This window comes from Microcaecilia unicolor, chromosome 6 (assembly GCF_901765095.1).
Source record: "Microcaecilia unicolor chromosome 6, aMicUni1.1, whole genome shotgun sequence".
Classification (NCBI taxonomy): domain Eukaryota; kingdom Metazoa; phylum Chordata; class Amphibia; order Gymnophiona; family Siphonopidae; genus Microcaecilia; species Microcaecilia unicolor.
Genome location: NC_044036.1, coordinates 48,396,849 through 48,414,822, shown reverse-complemented (window position 1 = coordinate 48,414,822; position 17,974 = coordinate 48,396,849). Strand labels below are relative to the sequence as shown.

General features: G+C 41.0%; 1 protein-coding gene across 2 annotated transcripts in view; it reads left to right on the top strand.

Moving 5' to 3' along the window:
• NEGR1 (neuronal growth regulator 1) overlaps nt 1-14,941 on the top strand; it is a 710,014-nt gene extending 695,073 nt beyond the window's left edge. For both annotated transcript variants that reach the window (XM_030207026.1, XM_030207025.1), the window contains one exon: nt 13,347-14,941. In XM_030207026.1, the coding sequence (XP_030062886.1) occupies nt 13,347-13,471 (125 nt within the window). In that variant the 3' untranslated portion in view covers nt 13,472-14,941. The remainder of the gene's footprint in view (nt 1-13,346) is intronic.
• The last annotated feature ends 3,033 nt before the right edge of the window (nt 14,942-17,974 follow it).

Here is a 17,974-nt window from a genome sequence, read left to right as displayed (position 1 = left end):
CACAGTGGACTCGATATTCAGTGCTATTTAATTACCTAGGAACGGCTCCTGGCCGGTTGAATAGTGCTTAGCCAGCTAACTTCTAATATTTAGCGCAAGATAGCCGGTTATCTCCAGTGAATATTAACGCTTAGCAGATAACCACATGACATAGTCGGTTAAGCATGAATATTCAGTGCTAACCCTCAGATTCTATATAGCTGACCTAGAGGTCCACACCAAAATCCAAGCGTATTCTGTAACGATGTGTGTAACTTAATTGGCTTTATCAAGTCAATCAGCATTGATAACGGGACTTAACAAGCAATAATAAGCACAAATTGGCAATAAAGTATTCTGTAACGCAACTAATTTCTAATGCGTGCAACCAAAAAGGGGCATTGTTAAGGTGGGGAAATGGGCATTTCACCATATATAGAATCCCCCTCTAATCAGCTAAGTTTAGCGGTTAAGATAGGCCGCATAAATATCAGGCCTATCTTTAACCACTAAGTATTTAGTGGCCCCTTTACTAAGGTGTGTAGGCACCTATGTGCATCCAACACACATCAGATTGGAACTACCACTCAGCTACTGCATGTCCCAGGCAGTAATTCCATTTTTGACATGCGTATAAAACATGGTAGAAAATATTTTCTATTTTCAACCACGTGTCGCTTACCCAGCAGTAAGTGGTAGTTTATGCGCGCTGCTGCTTACTGCCAGGTTAGTGCGTGAGACCTTACCGCTAAGTCAATTTGTGACGGTAAGGACTCAGGCCGCACGTCCATTTTAGGCCACAAAAAAGGCCTTTTTCCAGGCACGCTAAAAAATGGACCTGCGCATGTCCAGAACACATTCCTACACCAGTGCTGGCCTCTTTTCGGCACGCCTTAGTATAAGGACCTCTTAATTGTTAGCTTAGGTTAAACTGCCGTGGGCAAAACTGAAACCGGATATTCAATGCCGGTTTGCATGATATGGCCTGGCAATGAATATTGGGAGTCAGCGCCGGCGAATCTGCCACCGGCACAAGGCACAATTTATGCTGGGGATCTGAAACAAAAATATTCTCCATTGTTAAAATACAGGAAATTGGCATATTCTATCTCAGCATCAAAGATATCTCAATCAAAAACGGTGAGGACAAATTTCAAACCCATCCATTATGAAAATAATGATTTATGTACATAAGTCATGTGACTGAAAATTGCTTTCCTTCAATACAATTAAAAGCTACATAACATGACAACGGAACATCAATAGCTCTTCTGTATTAAGAATGAGGTTCTTTACTGGCATGATATGTGCAAGACTAACCCATTTGCAGGCACTGACTCCAAAGATGTTGGGGTAGTTTATTCCTTAAAGATGGAATTACAAATTAGAAAGCCTGTTTGCATATAAAAGCTACTTTCACCTTTTTAGCAGTAGGAAAACTCAATTGATTTTCTGACTGAGTGTGTATCATCCTATCAGGTGCATACTTATGTAACTTGTTCCTTCTGTTATGTGCAACCTTTGCCACCGTTTGTCAATACAAATTGTGTGTTTTAGAAATGAACGACTGTGTGTTAATGATTTAGTTTAGATGTGAAGGTATCTTTCTTATACATCAACCCTTGGAAATGATTGTGTCTACGTGTGTTTGTTTATGATTTGGTTTGTTTATTTTGTAATTTTTGTATTTATGTTAAAAATGTATATGCTGCTTGCAACCTAAGTGACTCATAATTAGATAAGAAGGAATCTTTCATATAATCCACCCTTTCCTCAGGTTAGTCTTTGGAATAAGGTATATGACACATTTCAGCAACCTATTTGAAGGGTACAACCCTGATTCTGATGACCTAAACTTCTACCTTCCTGTGCCTCTTCCCGGCCCACTCCACCACTCATAGCAGTGGCGTAGCCAAGGGTGGGCCCAGGTGGGCCCAGGCCCACCCACTTTGGGCTCAGGCCCACCCAGTAGCAGCACACCTATGATGTGGCTGGCAGGGATCCCCAAGCCCCACCAGCCAAAAACTCCCAACAACTGTCCATCCTGCATACTTTTTAAATAGCAGGTCTTCTATTTAAAAAGTATGCAGGGGAGGGGGTATGATTGAGAACCATATGGGATGCAGGTGAGAGAGGGAGAGACCAAATCACTTGTGCGACAAGGTGGAGTTCTTCTGCCCACCCATCTTGGGCCCAGGTCCACCCAAAATTGGGTGTCTGGCTACGCCCCTGACTCATAGGGGTCTAGCCTGTGTCTCCCTGGGACCTTCTGCTATGCATTTGTTGTCACTGAGTGCTGCCTACATACATCAGCATAGCATGTCTAGGGATGCCCACACATGCTATTGGAAATCGAATGTTCTTGTTCTCTTTTGGGACATGCAACATAATCAGTCACGTTGTTGATCTCTACAAGCCAAGCCACCAGACTGGTTGACTATATCCCAGATACTAGTGCCGTAAGCCAGCCACGCACCTCTGACAGTTGCAGTGTGATTCCAAATGCAGGAGAGGGTATGTCCTACATGGAGCTAATGTACACGATGCATCCCTTCTCCCCATCCCATCATTACAGGTGCCTTTGCCACATGTACAGAGCCTACTCAGTACAGATCATGCCCATTTGCAAAATAACACTGCATATTGGAGTGTGTGGTGCATGTGGCTGGCTTGTTAACATATGGATGCCATATAGAGGACATATATTGCATGGGAATATGAGTCTATCATCCTCTGTGTAGCTGCTCATCCCAGAAATGGCCATGCATATGATCTTAGAGTAACATAGTAACATAGTAGATGACGGCAGAAAAAGACCTGCATGGTCCATCCAGTCTGCCCAAGACAAACTCATATGTGTATACCTTACCTTGAATTGAATTTGTACCTGTCCTTTTCAGGGCACAGACCATATAAGTCTGCCCAGCAGTATTTCCCGCCTCCCAACCACCAGTCCCGCCTCCCATCACCGGCTCTTGTACAGACTGTATAAGTCTGCCCTCCCTTATCCTTGCTTCCCAACCACCACCCCCTCTTCCTCCCACCTGCTCCGCCACCCAATTTCAGCTAAGCTTCTGAGGATCCATTCCTTCTGCACAGGATTCCTCTATGATCTTAGAGTGATATGGCCTGTGACCCTGAATGCAGAGAATGAGAGGTGGTTGACATTATGACTGTCTACTATGTTACAGTTTGGATGTAGATGCAGCAGCAGCATGGGGGTGAGGCTTGCTGGTTTGGTTGTGTGTTTTGAGAGCTATACCTCTAAACAGTTGCAGCTAACACCTGATACATACCATGGGGTTTGTTCCCTGGATGGCCCTGTAATGGCTCTTGAGAGCTTCAACATCTCTGGTGATGCCAAAGATTCTGTAAGGTAGGAAGGAGATGGCACAAGCTCTCTAGACATAATAGACAGGCAATTATGGATTAAGAACTGGTTGAAAGATAGGAAGCAGAGAGTAGGATTGCGTGGCCAGTATTCTCAGTGGAGGAGGGTAGTTAGTGGGGTCCCACAGGGGTCTGTGCTGGGTCCGTTGCTTTTTAATGTATTTATAAATGACCTAGAAATGGGAATAACTAGTGAGGTAATTAAATTCGCCGATGACACAAAATTATTCAGGGTCGTCAAGTCGCAGGAGGAATGTGAACGATTACAGGAGGACCTTGCGAGACTGGGAGAATGGGCGTGCAAGTGGCAGATGAAGTTCAATGTTGACAAGTGCAAAGTGATGCATGTGGGTAAGAGGAACCCGAATTATAGCTACGTCTTGCAAGGTTCCGCGTTAGGAGTTACGGATCAAGAAAGGGATCTGGGTGTCGTCGTCGATGATACGCTGAAACCTTCTGCTCAGTGTGCTGCTGCGGCTAGGAAAGCAAATAGAATGTTGGGTGTTATTAGGAAGGGTATGGAGTCCAGGTGTGCGGATGTTATAATGCCGTTGTATCGCTCCATGGTGCGACCGCACCTGGAGTATTGTGTTCAGTACTGGTCTCCGTATCTCAAAAAAGATATAGTAGAATTGGAAAAGGTACAGCGAAGGGCGACGAAAATGATAGTGGGGATGGGACGACTTTCCTATGAAGAGAGGCTGAGAAGGCTAGGGCTTTTCAGCTTGGAGAAGAGACGGCTGAGGGGAGATATGATAGAAGTGTATAAAATAATGAGTGGAATGGATCGGGTGGATGTGAAGCGACTGTTCACGCTATCCAAAAATAATAGGACTAGAGGGCATGAGTTGAAGCTACAGTGTGGTAAATTTAAAACGAATCGGAGAAAATTTTTCTTCACCCAACATGTAATTAGACTCTGGAATTCGTTGCCGGAGAACGTGGTACGGGCGGTTAGCTTGACGGAGTTTAAAAAGGGGTTAGATAGATTCCTAAAGGACAAGTCCATAGACCGCTATTAAATGGACTTGGAAAAATTCCGCATTTTTAGGTATAACTTGTCTGGAATGTTTTTACGTTTGGGGAGCGTGCCAGGTGCCCTTGACCTGGATTGGCCACTGTCGGTGACAGGATGCTGGGCTAGATGGACCTTTGGTCTTTCCCAGTATGGCACTACTTATGTACTTATGTACTTATGTACTTATGTAATCCTGTGCTTTAAGTGATCTGTAAGAGCAGCAGCCATACTTTTGTTTCCAAATGGATCAATTTATGTGTATATTGCAAAACTAACTCAATAAATACCTTTATTGATAGAGAAAGGAGAGATCAACTAAGGCAATATAGCAGAAATTAAATTGGGCAGACTAGATGTGATTATGTTCCTTATCTGACATTTTATTTTATTTATTTATTTATTGCATTTGTATCCCACATTTTCCCACCTCTTTGCAGGCTCAATGTGGCTTACAATGTGTCGTTATTAGTAGATAGTAGATTAAAGAGATAACAGTTATTGTTACATAGAAAGTAGCATGATTGAATTTTAGGCAGGTAAATATAATTAGAAGACATTACTGACAGTAAGTAAGGTGGAGATGTCATAGAAATTAGCCTGATCAAATTTCAAGCAAATAGATATGAGCGAGAACATTGTTGATAGTATATAGGTTGTAATATGTTACATTTATAGTTACTGCTCATATTCTATGTTTCTATCAGCACTGATACATTTCCAGGTATGCAGGGCATCCTAGCCAATCAGAGGGCAATTCTATTGCTGGAGATATTTATGTAACTTATAGTCTGTAAGTTGTACATATAAATTTACACCCCATTCATGCTCTGCTCAGGCTCCACCTGTCACATACATGCTATAACAAATATACAAGTACTTACAGAATACCACTTAGGCCTATTTTTGGCATTTACATGCATATATATTGGATGGATAAAGGCAAGACCTGTTGGGGGTGGAGGGTGGGTGGTTCAGTGATTAAGGCTTTCTATGTGAAAGATAAGGCTTAAGGGCCAAATATCCCTAACCTTACTGGCCTGGGTAAAAGGAGGCTGTGATATTGTGAAACCATCATAGCACTGCACTAGTTGAAGGTTACACAGTAAGAGTAAGCCATCCAGATGGATATGTTAGGTATGGTATAAAATGTGAATAAATACATAACAATTAAGGACAGAATGTATAGCTGGTGTCCTGTGAATGCAGACCCTTTATGGAGAAAACAATTGTGAATGGAGGGTACACAAGACATACAGGAGCCCTTTTACTAAGCTGTGGTAAGTTCCAATTCGGCACGCGTTAATCTGGATGCTAACAGTTTTTTGTACTTTTTTGTTAAAGGCGTGCATGTGAAGGGGCGGAGAGTGGGATCCCTGCACTAATCAGTTAACACAGCTAACTGATTAGTATAGGATTTCCATGTGAGCCCTTACTGGCTACAAAATAGGTATCAGTAAGTGTTCCCACAGTAATTCTTTTTAATGACCACATGCTAATGGCAACATTAGCACATGGCCATCAATAGAAAAAAAATAGGCAAAACCTTATGCAAAACCTGCATAGTGGTTCACTAAGGCCACTTTTTACTGCAGCTTAGTAAAAGGACCCCTTAACTAAGAAAATATATATATTGATTCATATGAATGCATTTTGGTCTTTCATGTCAAATATTCCTTATGCCCTACTTAATGTAAGTACGTGTATTTTGTTTTAGTTTTTAAATTATTATTATTTAGCTCCCTCCTTTTCAGTAGTGGTAGGTCAAAGTGAGTTACATTCAGGCAATGGAGGGATTCCCCTGTCATCAGAGGGCTTTCAGTCTAAGAGCCTCTTTTATCAAGCCTCACTAGCAGTTCCCGGGGCAACAATGCCGACAAAGCCCAACCACTAGCGCGGCTTGATAAAAGAGGTCCTAAATTTTGTACCTGAGGTAATTGACAGTGAAATGACTTGCCCAAGGTCACAAGGAGCATCAACAGCTTAGAACCTTGGCTTCCCTGATTCTCAGTTGGCTGCTCTAGCAATTATCGTAAGCTACTTCTGTCTAATTGTAGTAAGTTTATTTTTCCTACATCTGTGAGTTTTGGAACTTATCCCTTTGATTCCTGTGGAACCAGGAAGAATACATATTTTAGCCCATATGCAGATAAAGATATGAAAAAACAAGGGGGCAGCCATTTCTGGTTCCTTGTTTTTCAAGAAACAGCACTGAATATGTTGGACTGTACTGCAAATAAGATGTCTTTTTCTACAAAAACCTGCAATGACCCAAGCAACTTTATACATTTCACAAGGGAAAAGGAGGCAAATCCATAAGGATAAGCCAGCTAATGCAGTTCAAAGAAGGTCAAGCACAAAATACCTCATTAAACAACTGTTTTTGCTCTATTTAGCTTCTGGTGCAACCTCTGCTCCGGTTTAGAACAGTATATCCAGAGAAATAATACAGACATTCAAATATTTGAAAGGTATTAATATACAAACAAACCTTTTCCAGAGATGGAAAGGCAGTAGAACTAGAGGACATGAATTTAGGTTGCAGCGGGGCTGACTTGAATAACATTCGGAACTACTTTTTTACGGAGAGGGTGGTAGATACCTGGAATGCCCTCAGGAGGTGGCGAAGATGAAAATGCTAATGGAATTCAAAAATGCATGGGGTAAACACAAAAGAATCCTGTATAGAATGTGTGGGACCAAACAAGCTTAGCAATGATTTGATGGCAACACCAGTAATTGAGGAGCAAAGCCACTGTCAGGTAGATTTCTATCATGGCTGGACAAGTTTAGATGGACTGGAGTGGGACTTCGATGACAGTTTCAGCAGTTGGAGAACAAGGCCAGTGCCGGGCAAACATTCGTGGTATATGCCCTGAAAATGGCAAGACCAAATCAAGATCAAGTATGCATACTGTATGTAGTATTGCATTATACCTTATGCTATGAGTTTATCTTGCTCAGCACACTGGATGGGCCGAACTGGTCTTTATCTGACGTCATCTAATATGTTACTATGTGCTACTATGTAAATATTTATACTAAGTCTTAATTACCTTAGGGGTCCTTTTATAAAAGTGTGCGGTAAAAAAATATGCATGCTCTAAATGCTAGAGATGCCCATATATACCTATGCCTTCAAAACTCATCCCAAGCACAGATGGAGTTTAGTGCAGTTTTAACCTATTGTGAAAGATCTTCAGAATTCCTGCTTCCCAACTGCTTAACTCACAGTTTTCTAGGCAGTCAGGTGCACATCGTCATTGATCCTTTAGTGTATCTGTGCTCGGGATGAGTTTTGAAGGAATTGATTTATGTTAATCCCTGCACTGTTCTAAGAATAGTTGTCCAGCTCTAGGTGATTCATATATTCCTATGGGCATCTCTAGCATTTAGCGTGCGCTAAAAACACTACCATGCCTTTGTAAAAGGGACCCTATAATGTCCTTTCCAGCCCCAAACCCCAGATTCTGTATAGGTCATACAAATTTGGGCACAGATCACAGACTTGTGTATGAACTAATTAGCCATGCGTTACCTGGTTACTGCCGGGTTAGCGTGGGAATCCTTACCACCACCTCAGTGGGTGACAGGAAATGCTTCTCCCCATATGGCCACGTGGTCAGAGCAACCTTACTGCATGGCCATGTATTTTTACAGCCGCTGTGGTAGAAAGGGCTTCAACGTGCAGCAAAAATGGCTGCTGCTACCACAGGGACCTTTTACCACAGCTTGATAAAAGGGTCCCCTAGGGATCTGTGACTAACTGACAGTAGTTTGGCACAAACATTTACACCAGCCCTTGGCAGACATAAATGCTCACGCCGAAGGTGCAAAATGCATGCAATGCTAGTATTCCAGAAAGTATGCTCCGCGCAGAGCGCCCTTTTGAATACTGTCTTAACGTGGATCATCCCAGTGCCTAATTTTAATGTAAGTGAACCCATACTTTCACCTCTATGACCCCCACTTGTCTATAAATCTAATATGTGCAAAGAAATTCATTGACCTACAGTCTTCCAAACAGAGCAGATGAAAGTGGCTTCATCTTAAGATCTCATAGGATTATTTTTTTTAAGTTATTCAATTTAGGAAAATAAAATAAGGAACAGCAAATCTCAGCCCTGCCAAAACTGAAAGATTTGTTTGGTAGTACTGCAGAAAGTGGATGCAAGCTGTGATGCAAAATGGCATAAGTATGTTTTACATCGCAGAAGCAGTCAATATTACAGTTTCCTTCTTGCTAAAAATATGTCCTTTGCAAATAATTTAGTGCTAGAAGCCAACAGCAAATATTGAATTTACAGACACTATTATCCATGCAGTTGCACCATCTTTATTTTTGCCTTTGTAATGAAAATGGCATTAGATAAGAGTTTAATAGTCACCTAGAACTGTCTGCCCAGTGCTCCTTTATGTATTTTCATCTTCCTTATTACACAGAGTGCTGTTTTGAATTTAAAATGAAATGTTTGTGAAAGAAGCACTAATTCCTTCTCACAGATGCATGCAGACTCCTTTAAAGCCAGGTTGAAAAAGTAAAAGCTTCAGCAGAAAGCACGGTAGTGCTTTGGCCACATTTTCAAATCAAGCACTTAGAGGGCACAGTCCCACAGTGCTTTTTACTGATATTTTGTTTGTACAGTTTTATTTCTCTGGATTGGTTTTCTCCCTGAAATTGCAGGGAATTAAACCTTTGGGCACCGTTTCAGAGCCTTGTAAGCAAACTCAATTGCAGGCTTCTAGCGCATTCTTGGTCCTACTTTTACTTTAAACTTAAATACAACCCAAGAGCTTTTCGGAAACTGGTACTGGTAATTGATTGAAAGAAGAAAGGAAACAGCAGAGGTGACAAAGATCAAAACTGTACACCAGAAGTGCTCAAATGTCCTTTATTAAAAATCTTCACTTGACTTGGCTCGGGATGTCTTTCAGGTAGATGCAGTATTGAGTGCAATATTCAAAAAAGGTTGAGGACCTAAATTGAGGCTCCTTTATTAGGTTCCTAAGGGGTCATTTTACCAAATCACCAATGAAATCAACCAAAGCTTCCAAATCTTGCACTCATGGGCGGATGCATTTCAACTAAAACTCAATGCAGAAAAAACACAATGTCTTATAATTACATCACAACACAACACAAATAAATTCTCCACCATAACCACCCTAAACATTTCCCTCCCTGTCTCAAACAATTTGAAAATTCTGGGTGTTTCCATTGATCGAAATCTTACACTTGAAAACCACGTGAAGAATATAACTAAGAAAATGTTCCATTCCATGTGGAAACTCAAAAGAGTAAAACCTTACTTCCCAAGGGCCATCTTCCGGAACCTGGTACAGTCAATGGTACTGAGTCATCTGGACTATTGCAATGCACTTTATGCTGGCTGTAAAGAACAGACCATCAAAAAACTTCAAACAGCCCAGAATACCGCAGCTAGACTCATATTTGGGAAAACAAAATATGAAAGTGCAAAACCCTTGAGAAAGAAACTACACTGGCTTCCATTTAAAGAACACACCACGTTCAAGATCTGCACAATTGTTCATAAAATCATCTATGGAGATGCCCCGACCTACATGCTAGACCTAGTGAACCTACCACCCAGAAATGCAAAACAATCTTCACGCACCTTTCTCAACCTGCACTTCCCCATTTGTAAAGGATTAAAATACAAACTATCTCACGCGACCAGCTTTTCTTACATGGGCACACAGTTGTGGAATGCATTTCCAACTCACCTGAGAACGATCAATGAATTAATTAACTTCCACAAATCTCTGAAGACTTACCTCTTTGACAAAGCCTATCAAGAGAACTCATAGATAACCATAATACAACACCTTTCCAACTTTAAGCAGAATCTATCTCTCTACAACTACTTGATCAAATCATTTTGTCTTCCTTGACTTCTTTGTAACACCAAATGTATACTTATTTGTGACACCAAATGCGTACTTCTTTGTCACATCGAATGTATACTTCATCCTGTATGGCGATGCCACAACAGGTCTTTGTAAGCCACATTGAGCCTGCAAATAGGTGGGAAAATGTGGGATACAAGTGAAATAAATAAGCTGTGGGAAAAAGGGCCCTTGTGGGGGCAGTTTTTTCCACACGCCAGGGCCCTCTTTACCACAGCGGGTTAAAAGTCCCCAGGCACACATGGCCATACAGTAAGAGAACTCTTACTGCATGGCCATGCGATGGGGAGCCTTTACTGCCACCGACTGAGATAGCGATAAGGGCTTCCATGCTAATCCAGCAGTCACCGCCAGGTTATCACTGCACAAGCCATATCCTGGGGTTTTCTTTTTCCCCCGGAAATGGCTCGCGTTAGGGGCAGGACCACTACCAGCGGCCGCATTGTGCCGGCGGTAGTCCCGAAAGAGTGAGCGGTAAGCTCGCATTGGGCATACCGCCGCTCTATAAAAGGGCCCCTAAATTTGTCCCCTATTTTCAGTCAAATGTAGGAGAATAAGGGACCCTTTTACTAAGGTGTGTGTGGGAGGTTTTTTTATTTGTTTTAGTTTTGTTGTTTTTGCATTTCAAATGCATTAGATGTAAAAACTAGTGTATGATAAGTGCAAAGACTGTGTGGTAAATGCAGGGGGCACGTCCAGCATCTGTTCTGTATTTACAGACCAGGGCAGACATGTACCACATTGATACCACATTACATGCAGTGGCAGATAGCATGGGTGCTCATGTGCTATCTGCTACTGCATGCAATGTGGGGAGGAGAGCACAACAATATATGAAAGGTATCCACAGCAGGCATAACCTCATCCCCAAATATCTCTCCAATTCCCACCCCCATCCCTGTCTAAAAACCTCACCCTGGCCAAATATCTCAGTCCCCAATGAAAGCATTTTCCACCCCTGTGGCCGTATTCAAATCCCCTGAAGAAGCCAAGAGGTGAAAGGGGTCCGTTGGGAATACTATGGACCATCCGACTGCCCCAGATCGCCCTAAAGCTAAGTTTAGCTTTCAGGTTGTAAACTTTGCTTTTTGTTAGAATTGAAGATTGAATATGCCACAATATATTTTTTGTTGATGAATATTATCTTTCACACAAAAATTCTGTCACAAAATTGATCCACGGTTTGGTTGGAGGGTTTTCTGACCGATGATAGAAACTGTGAACTGTAGTTTGAGTGCTATGTCACTATAATTGATTATAAAAACACTCTATGGATACCACAGTCATCTGAGGTCTTTTCCCCCACCTTTTTTTTTTGTGGTGTTATATTGTAGTGAGTTAGCCTCTCACTCTTCATTTTGGATTGAGGTTAGACATTTATTGATTGAGTTTTCCCTTCTTTATATTTTGTTCCTATGTTCCCTAGCAATAGTCTTGTAGTACTAATGCTAGGGGGTAGCCTTCCTCATAAGGACATTTTCTTCTTATATGGAAGGATGCCTCCCAGCAGGCCTATGCTAACGTTTAACAATAGCTTAGTAACATTTAGGTGCTTAAAAATTAGGCCTAGATTCTAATTAGGTGTCTATTCCTGAAAATCAGCCCCCCCCCCCCCCCCCCCCCCACACACACACACACTAACACCACTATCACCATAAATCCAATCACCTATTTATTTAGGAACTCAGCCCTAGTAAATTTTAAGAAGCAGATTTAGGAATGTAATTCTCAAAGTTAGGAGCATAAACCCTTTGAAGATCATTCTTTTTGTTACTAGCTATTTAATATATACTATATGGTAGAATCTCAGGGATATGTTTACTAAAGCATGCTATAGGTGCATTAGCGTTTTTAACACATGGTGATGGTTGATGTGTGTTAAATGCTAATATGCCCATAAGAATCTATTGGCGCTTTAGCATTTAACGCGTCTCTTTAAAGGCACGTTAAAAATGCTAATGCACCCTAATAAACATACCCGTAAGAAAGCAGAAAGTATTTGCCCACACTCATGTAAAAACATTTAATAGTCTTGGATGTCATCTTTACCCAGCTACTTGATCTTTGCTACAAGCATTGATATTTTGGAATTTTAATTTTCAAATGAAGACATGCTTTAGATTATCCCCATACAATGCTTGACTTAAATTCTGTTGTGCTATGTGGTGGCATTTTAAATAACCACAGCTTAGGAAGTAATAAGGATGTAAAATATGTAAATGCATATGTTGTATCTCATTATTATGCAAATAACCTAACACCACAAGTCGTCTTAGGACCAAAAAAGCATGATAAAAATTTTACTGTCTGAGAACATTGAGCTGCAATTCTGTGGCCTGATGCTCCTAGGCTGACAGGGCTAGGTCCTTGACCCCCCCCCCCCCCCCACCCATCTCCATCCTCCACAGGGACTGCCTTTCATAACAATCATGGTCCATTGGAGGTAAATTATGGGGGAGGTCTTCCAAAGTGTCATCTAGGGGTTCAGGGGGTCCAAGGAGTCTTCTGGCAGAAGCGATACCCAATTGCTTGTGCCCTATCCAGCTATCCAGTGCTACTCTCAAAATGGCGTCCCTAGCGGTAGTCTTACATGACTACCACTGGGGGTCAGATTTCCATATAAGGAGGGGAAATCCGAAGCCAGAGAGGGGTCTAGATCAGGAAGGGGGGCTTGTTCAGGGGAAGGAAAACCCAACCCTTTCAGCCCAGGAGCATCTGGCCGCGGTTTTGTGGCTAGATGCTCCCGGGTGGTAAAATAACTCCAGCAAAAAGCTGGGGGGGGGGGGGGGGGTTATCGTGCTTTTTACTGCGAAATTTAGCAACCTGCAGTACCAGGATCCCACAGGTTACTGAATTCCACAGCGGATCAAGGTGTGGTAAAAGGTGAACGTTTACTGCACCTTGATGAATTCCCCCTCCCCCTCCTTTTAATCTTAGAAGCCATCAAAGACGTTTTTAGAGGGAATTGATGTTTGTAAACAGAATTTTGTCTAACCCCAATAGACTTATTTCATTTTTTTTCCTCTCTTTGCAGCTCCAAGTACAGCCCAGTACGGGATCACCGGGAGTGCCGAAATTCTTTTCTCCTGCTGGTACCTTGTGTTGACAATGTCCTCTCTCACTAGTATATTCTACCTGAAGAGTGCTGTTCTACAGTAAACAACAACAAAAAAAACCCGTAAAAGGCTTTAAAGAATTTTCTGAAAATGCTGATGACGGGACCCAATCTGGTACAGTTTGTTAAAAGCAGTGTGGGATATAATCAACACCTGCTTACACAGGGACGATCGCCTTCTGTAGAATTGCTCATTATGTAAATACCTTTATTTTACTCTTTGATTAGCTGAATTACCTTGTGAAGCAGTACACATTGTCCTTTTTTTTTAAGACATGAAAGCTCTGAAATTACTTTTAGAGGAAACCAATGGCGATTTCATATTTGTAATCTACAGGGTTTTCAAAAGCGTTCAGCCATGATCGACTGGAGGCAGACTGTAGTTTACAAAAGGAATATTGCAGAGAAAAATAGCATTCATTGAAGCTTCAAGATAAGCATTTATTTTCCTGTTTAAACAAGGTTCCAAAAGCATTTATTTTAAAAAGGATTTTCTCTTTTTTTTTTCCTTGATTCTTTTTTTTTTTATATAAAAACAAAAGCTAATATTGCCTTCAAAAGATTTCTTCAAAATATTACACATATCTAGATTTCCTGCTAGCATGATATTCAGGTTTTAAGAATGAGCCTTGTGAAACGACTGCGTTACGCAGCGCGCTGCTTCTCTCTTGTACATTCAGCATGGGTGTGCCTTTCTGATCTACAGCTTATCTCCTCTCCCTCCCCTCCGATAAATTAGAAATGCTTGTTTTTCCTTGAAAGTTAACTACTGGAACTATTATTCCCATCTGTACCTCATTTCTCCCTGAGAATATGAGTGAGAATGGCTAAAACTAAATAGTGCATCTCCAGGCTCTGGCAGGCTAATGGAGCTATCATAAAAAGTAGATTTAATTGTGATTTTATTTTTCATAGAAGCAAACAGTGCAGACACATTGACTCTCTTTGATCATTTTCCTTTGCTGCGGATTTACATTTTGGATATAGCTCACTCCTTTTCAGTAGTAGTTCAAGGTGAGTTGTGTTAAGGAACATTGGATCTTTTCCCATCCCCAAAGGGCTTACAATCTGAGCGTTAAGTGACTTGCTCAACTTCACAAGGAGCATCAGTGGTATTTCAACCGTAGCTTTCATAATACACTGCCCAGTCATCCAACCATTAGATCTTTCCTTTGTAGACAGACCTTTTGTTTACTTTCCCCTCTAACAGCAGGGCAGATAGATGATATTAATATCCTTGATTTTTTTTTACCACCATATGTTAAAGGGGCCAGTGGTGATTTTCTGCCAGCATCATTTCTGAATTTGCTTTCCTCTTTCCTGCTTCAGTTGAAGTGGAAGGGGGAGGCTATTGCTGACCCCTAACTAATATCTTTTCTTTGAAAATTACTACTGAATGGGACTTGGGGGACATGATCAGTGAGCTCCCTGATGGTATAGGCCAGGAATGGCAACAACAGTCCTCAAGGGCCGCAACCCAGTCAGGTTTTCAAGATTTCTTCAATGACTATGCATGAGATTGATTTGCATGTACAGCTTCCATTGTATACAAATAGATCTTCGTGCATATTCATTTTGGAAATCTAAAAACCCAACTGGATTGTGGCCCTCGAAGACCATGGTTGCTGATGCATACTATAGGCAATCATCTAGAACCCACCCATTTACCACAATGAGAAAGAGCTTCAGCCGACAGACAGGGAGCGCTAGAACACCTAGAATTACATGCTTCTGATGTCATCTAAACAACCTGCTGCATACGAATTTGCCTGAAGAAAGCCACTGCAAGATGGCTGAAGCACCGAACAAGCAAACTCAGACATGGCACTATCCAGAGAGTGGCAAGAATCATATCACCAGTCATGGAAGCCTAAGAGAACTCATAACCTGGATTAAGTCTGACATTAAGAAATCCCTAATTTGGATTTCCCCTCTCCCCAGCCCTAATATCAAATTGAACAGTATTATCTAGAGAACTGAATTAGTAGTTTCAGAGCTCTGTTGCCAAAACTAGGCCAAAATTTGAAAGCGTGTTTTCCCTGATCGTGTCAGCCGCAGCTTTTACCCCCAATTCTACCACTTTCTCTTTCCTCATGGGTTGCTTTTCACAATCATTTCCTAATTCCCTGTGCCTCGCTTTAGCTCCCATTATGGGAAAGTGGATAAACTTGCAGGTGGGACTGCAAGAAATTGTCTTAAAGTAGGAATGCAATTTATCACAGGGTCCCATTTTATGCAATGAGACCCTGTGCTAAAATAGCACGACTTGTAGTAAAATAACCTATCTAAACGGTAGCTACATTGATAACTTCCTCTCGTTATCCAGATAACAGCAGCTATTATTTGGATACATGACTAAATATTGTCCCAATATGATAAACTTCAAAACATGCTCAGTGGGACTTTCTTTTAAGGAAAATGAGAATCGTGTGATCAGAAGAGTGTTCAACTTAATGAAGAACACTGTCCATCCACACTGGTCTTTTGCTAAGCTTTGTATTGCTTTTGCCTACAGTATATGAATTTATTAAAAAAGGCAATAGCAAATCACTCCAGTATTCTTCCAAGAAAACCAGGTGGGAGAGGGGTCCCTCATTTTGTGGTCACCAGGAGCTGAACCAAGGGCACATCTGGATATAAATTCTTACTCAGAATGGTCCCAAGCCAAATATTTGAACTCATTTCATTGAAAACACACTGCAAGAATTCACGATTGCATTTATTTAATTGTTTTACTGGCAGTATTTGAAAGGAATTTCTGTCACGGAATAGGATGAGATAAGCCAAAAAAGTAGCACAAATGTTAAGTTTTAATAGCTAGTGAAGGGATAACAACAGAGATGGGTTTTGTTTGGGGGGAGGGGGTACAGGGAGTGGAGAAAATAGAAATATGTAAATCATAGAAATTAAAATCCAGAGAAAGTGGCAAATGACATTCCTCCCCTCCCCCCCCCCTTGGAGCCCCTTCTACCCAACAGGGACACCCATAACTAAGTGCATGGTAGACATCTAAAAATACGATCCCATTATGAACATTGTTTTTTCCACCAACCATGCCTTGTATCATTTGTAAATCTAATCACATCAGAATTTCTCTGTCACAAGTTATTTTCTATTAAATTACAGATTTGTATATTTGCAAGCAGACATTATTACTTTGCTGATCTACTGAATAATAATTCAAAGCTAAATCTAAAAAAAAAAAGATAACAGCAACTTCAAAATTGTAATTTAGTAGTTTACCTGACCCATGACATAGGATTTATTTGGATTTCTGTAGTTTCACCATGTTATTCAGTAAGTTTTGATTCACAGTAGGTATATCATAGTTTCACATATTATGGACTGTAACTTGCTATTTGATAATCATTTTAGAGAGTTTTTGTGTGACTATTTTATAAAGCAGGAGACATTTTGAATTTTTTTTAAAGTAGATGTAAAAAGCACATGCCGGGGAATTCTGAACGCCAAACATTTGAACTCTCTACAAGTAGTACTTTGGCTATTCAAGAAATGTGATCCAAAATTTGTGATGTCACTCGTGAGCCATGAACTTTCCTGTAAATGGTCCATAATTCAATTTGTGTTTTTGTAATCCTTCTCGTGTTTCACGGATCATTGGGGACTCTGGTTAATATGAAAAGATTTGGTCTGATAATAAAATCATATGAAATTAATATTCCATTAGTTGTTCAATATGGGAATGTATCTTAAAAGAATGTTCTTCTATATTTCACTGAATAACACAGCATAATTCAGTTATTTGGTCATTTTTCAGTATTGCTACCCAATACAGTATGCAGGAAAATAGAGCATGTTTGAGGCTTTGAAAAGAAAAGCTTAGTGAAACTGACTGCATCAATAAATTAATGGTGAATATTTGGAAATTGCAGGGCCTGAAAAATGTAAAGGTTTGAGTCTAGCGATTTCTAAAGATGTCTGCATATATTAAAAAAAAGAAAAAAGAAAACAAGGGCCTGATATTCAGCAGGATATGTGGGTATTAGTGACTCCTACCCAAATAGGTGCCGCTCACTAGGTTATACCTGCATTTTCAGTGTCACTCACCTGGATAGTGCCATTGAAAATGTAGCCAGACTGCCTTAGCACTATCCAGGCAGTGCCAGGGCAGTTGAGGTGGGAGTTATGTGGTCCCCGGTTAGTGGCAATATCCAGCTAATTATGTTTCTGGCTGATATTCAAAGCGAGTTAACCAGCTGGGAACAGCCACTGGCCAGATAACTCATTTGTTTATGACTATCTGGTCACTTTTTAGTGGAACTTAACCGGTTGGTGGCACTAAACATGACCAGTTAGTGCCAAAGTGGAAGCCAGCTATGTTGGGAGCATTTTGGAGACATTTCAGGGGCAGAGTCCAGTTAATGCCTAATATTCAGAGCTTATTGGCCGTGTTGAGCGCATAAGTAGGACCGCATAAACAGCTATCCTATCTTTAGGCAGTAGCCCATGGCTGGTTAAGTCTGAATATTGACTTAACTGGGCATGCACTAGCTGGGTTTTAAAGGAATTCAATGCTGAAGCCTGCA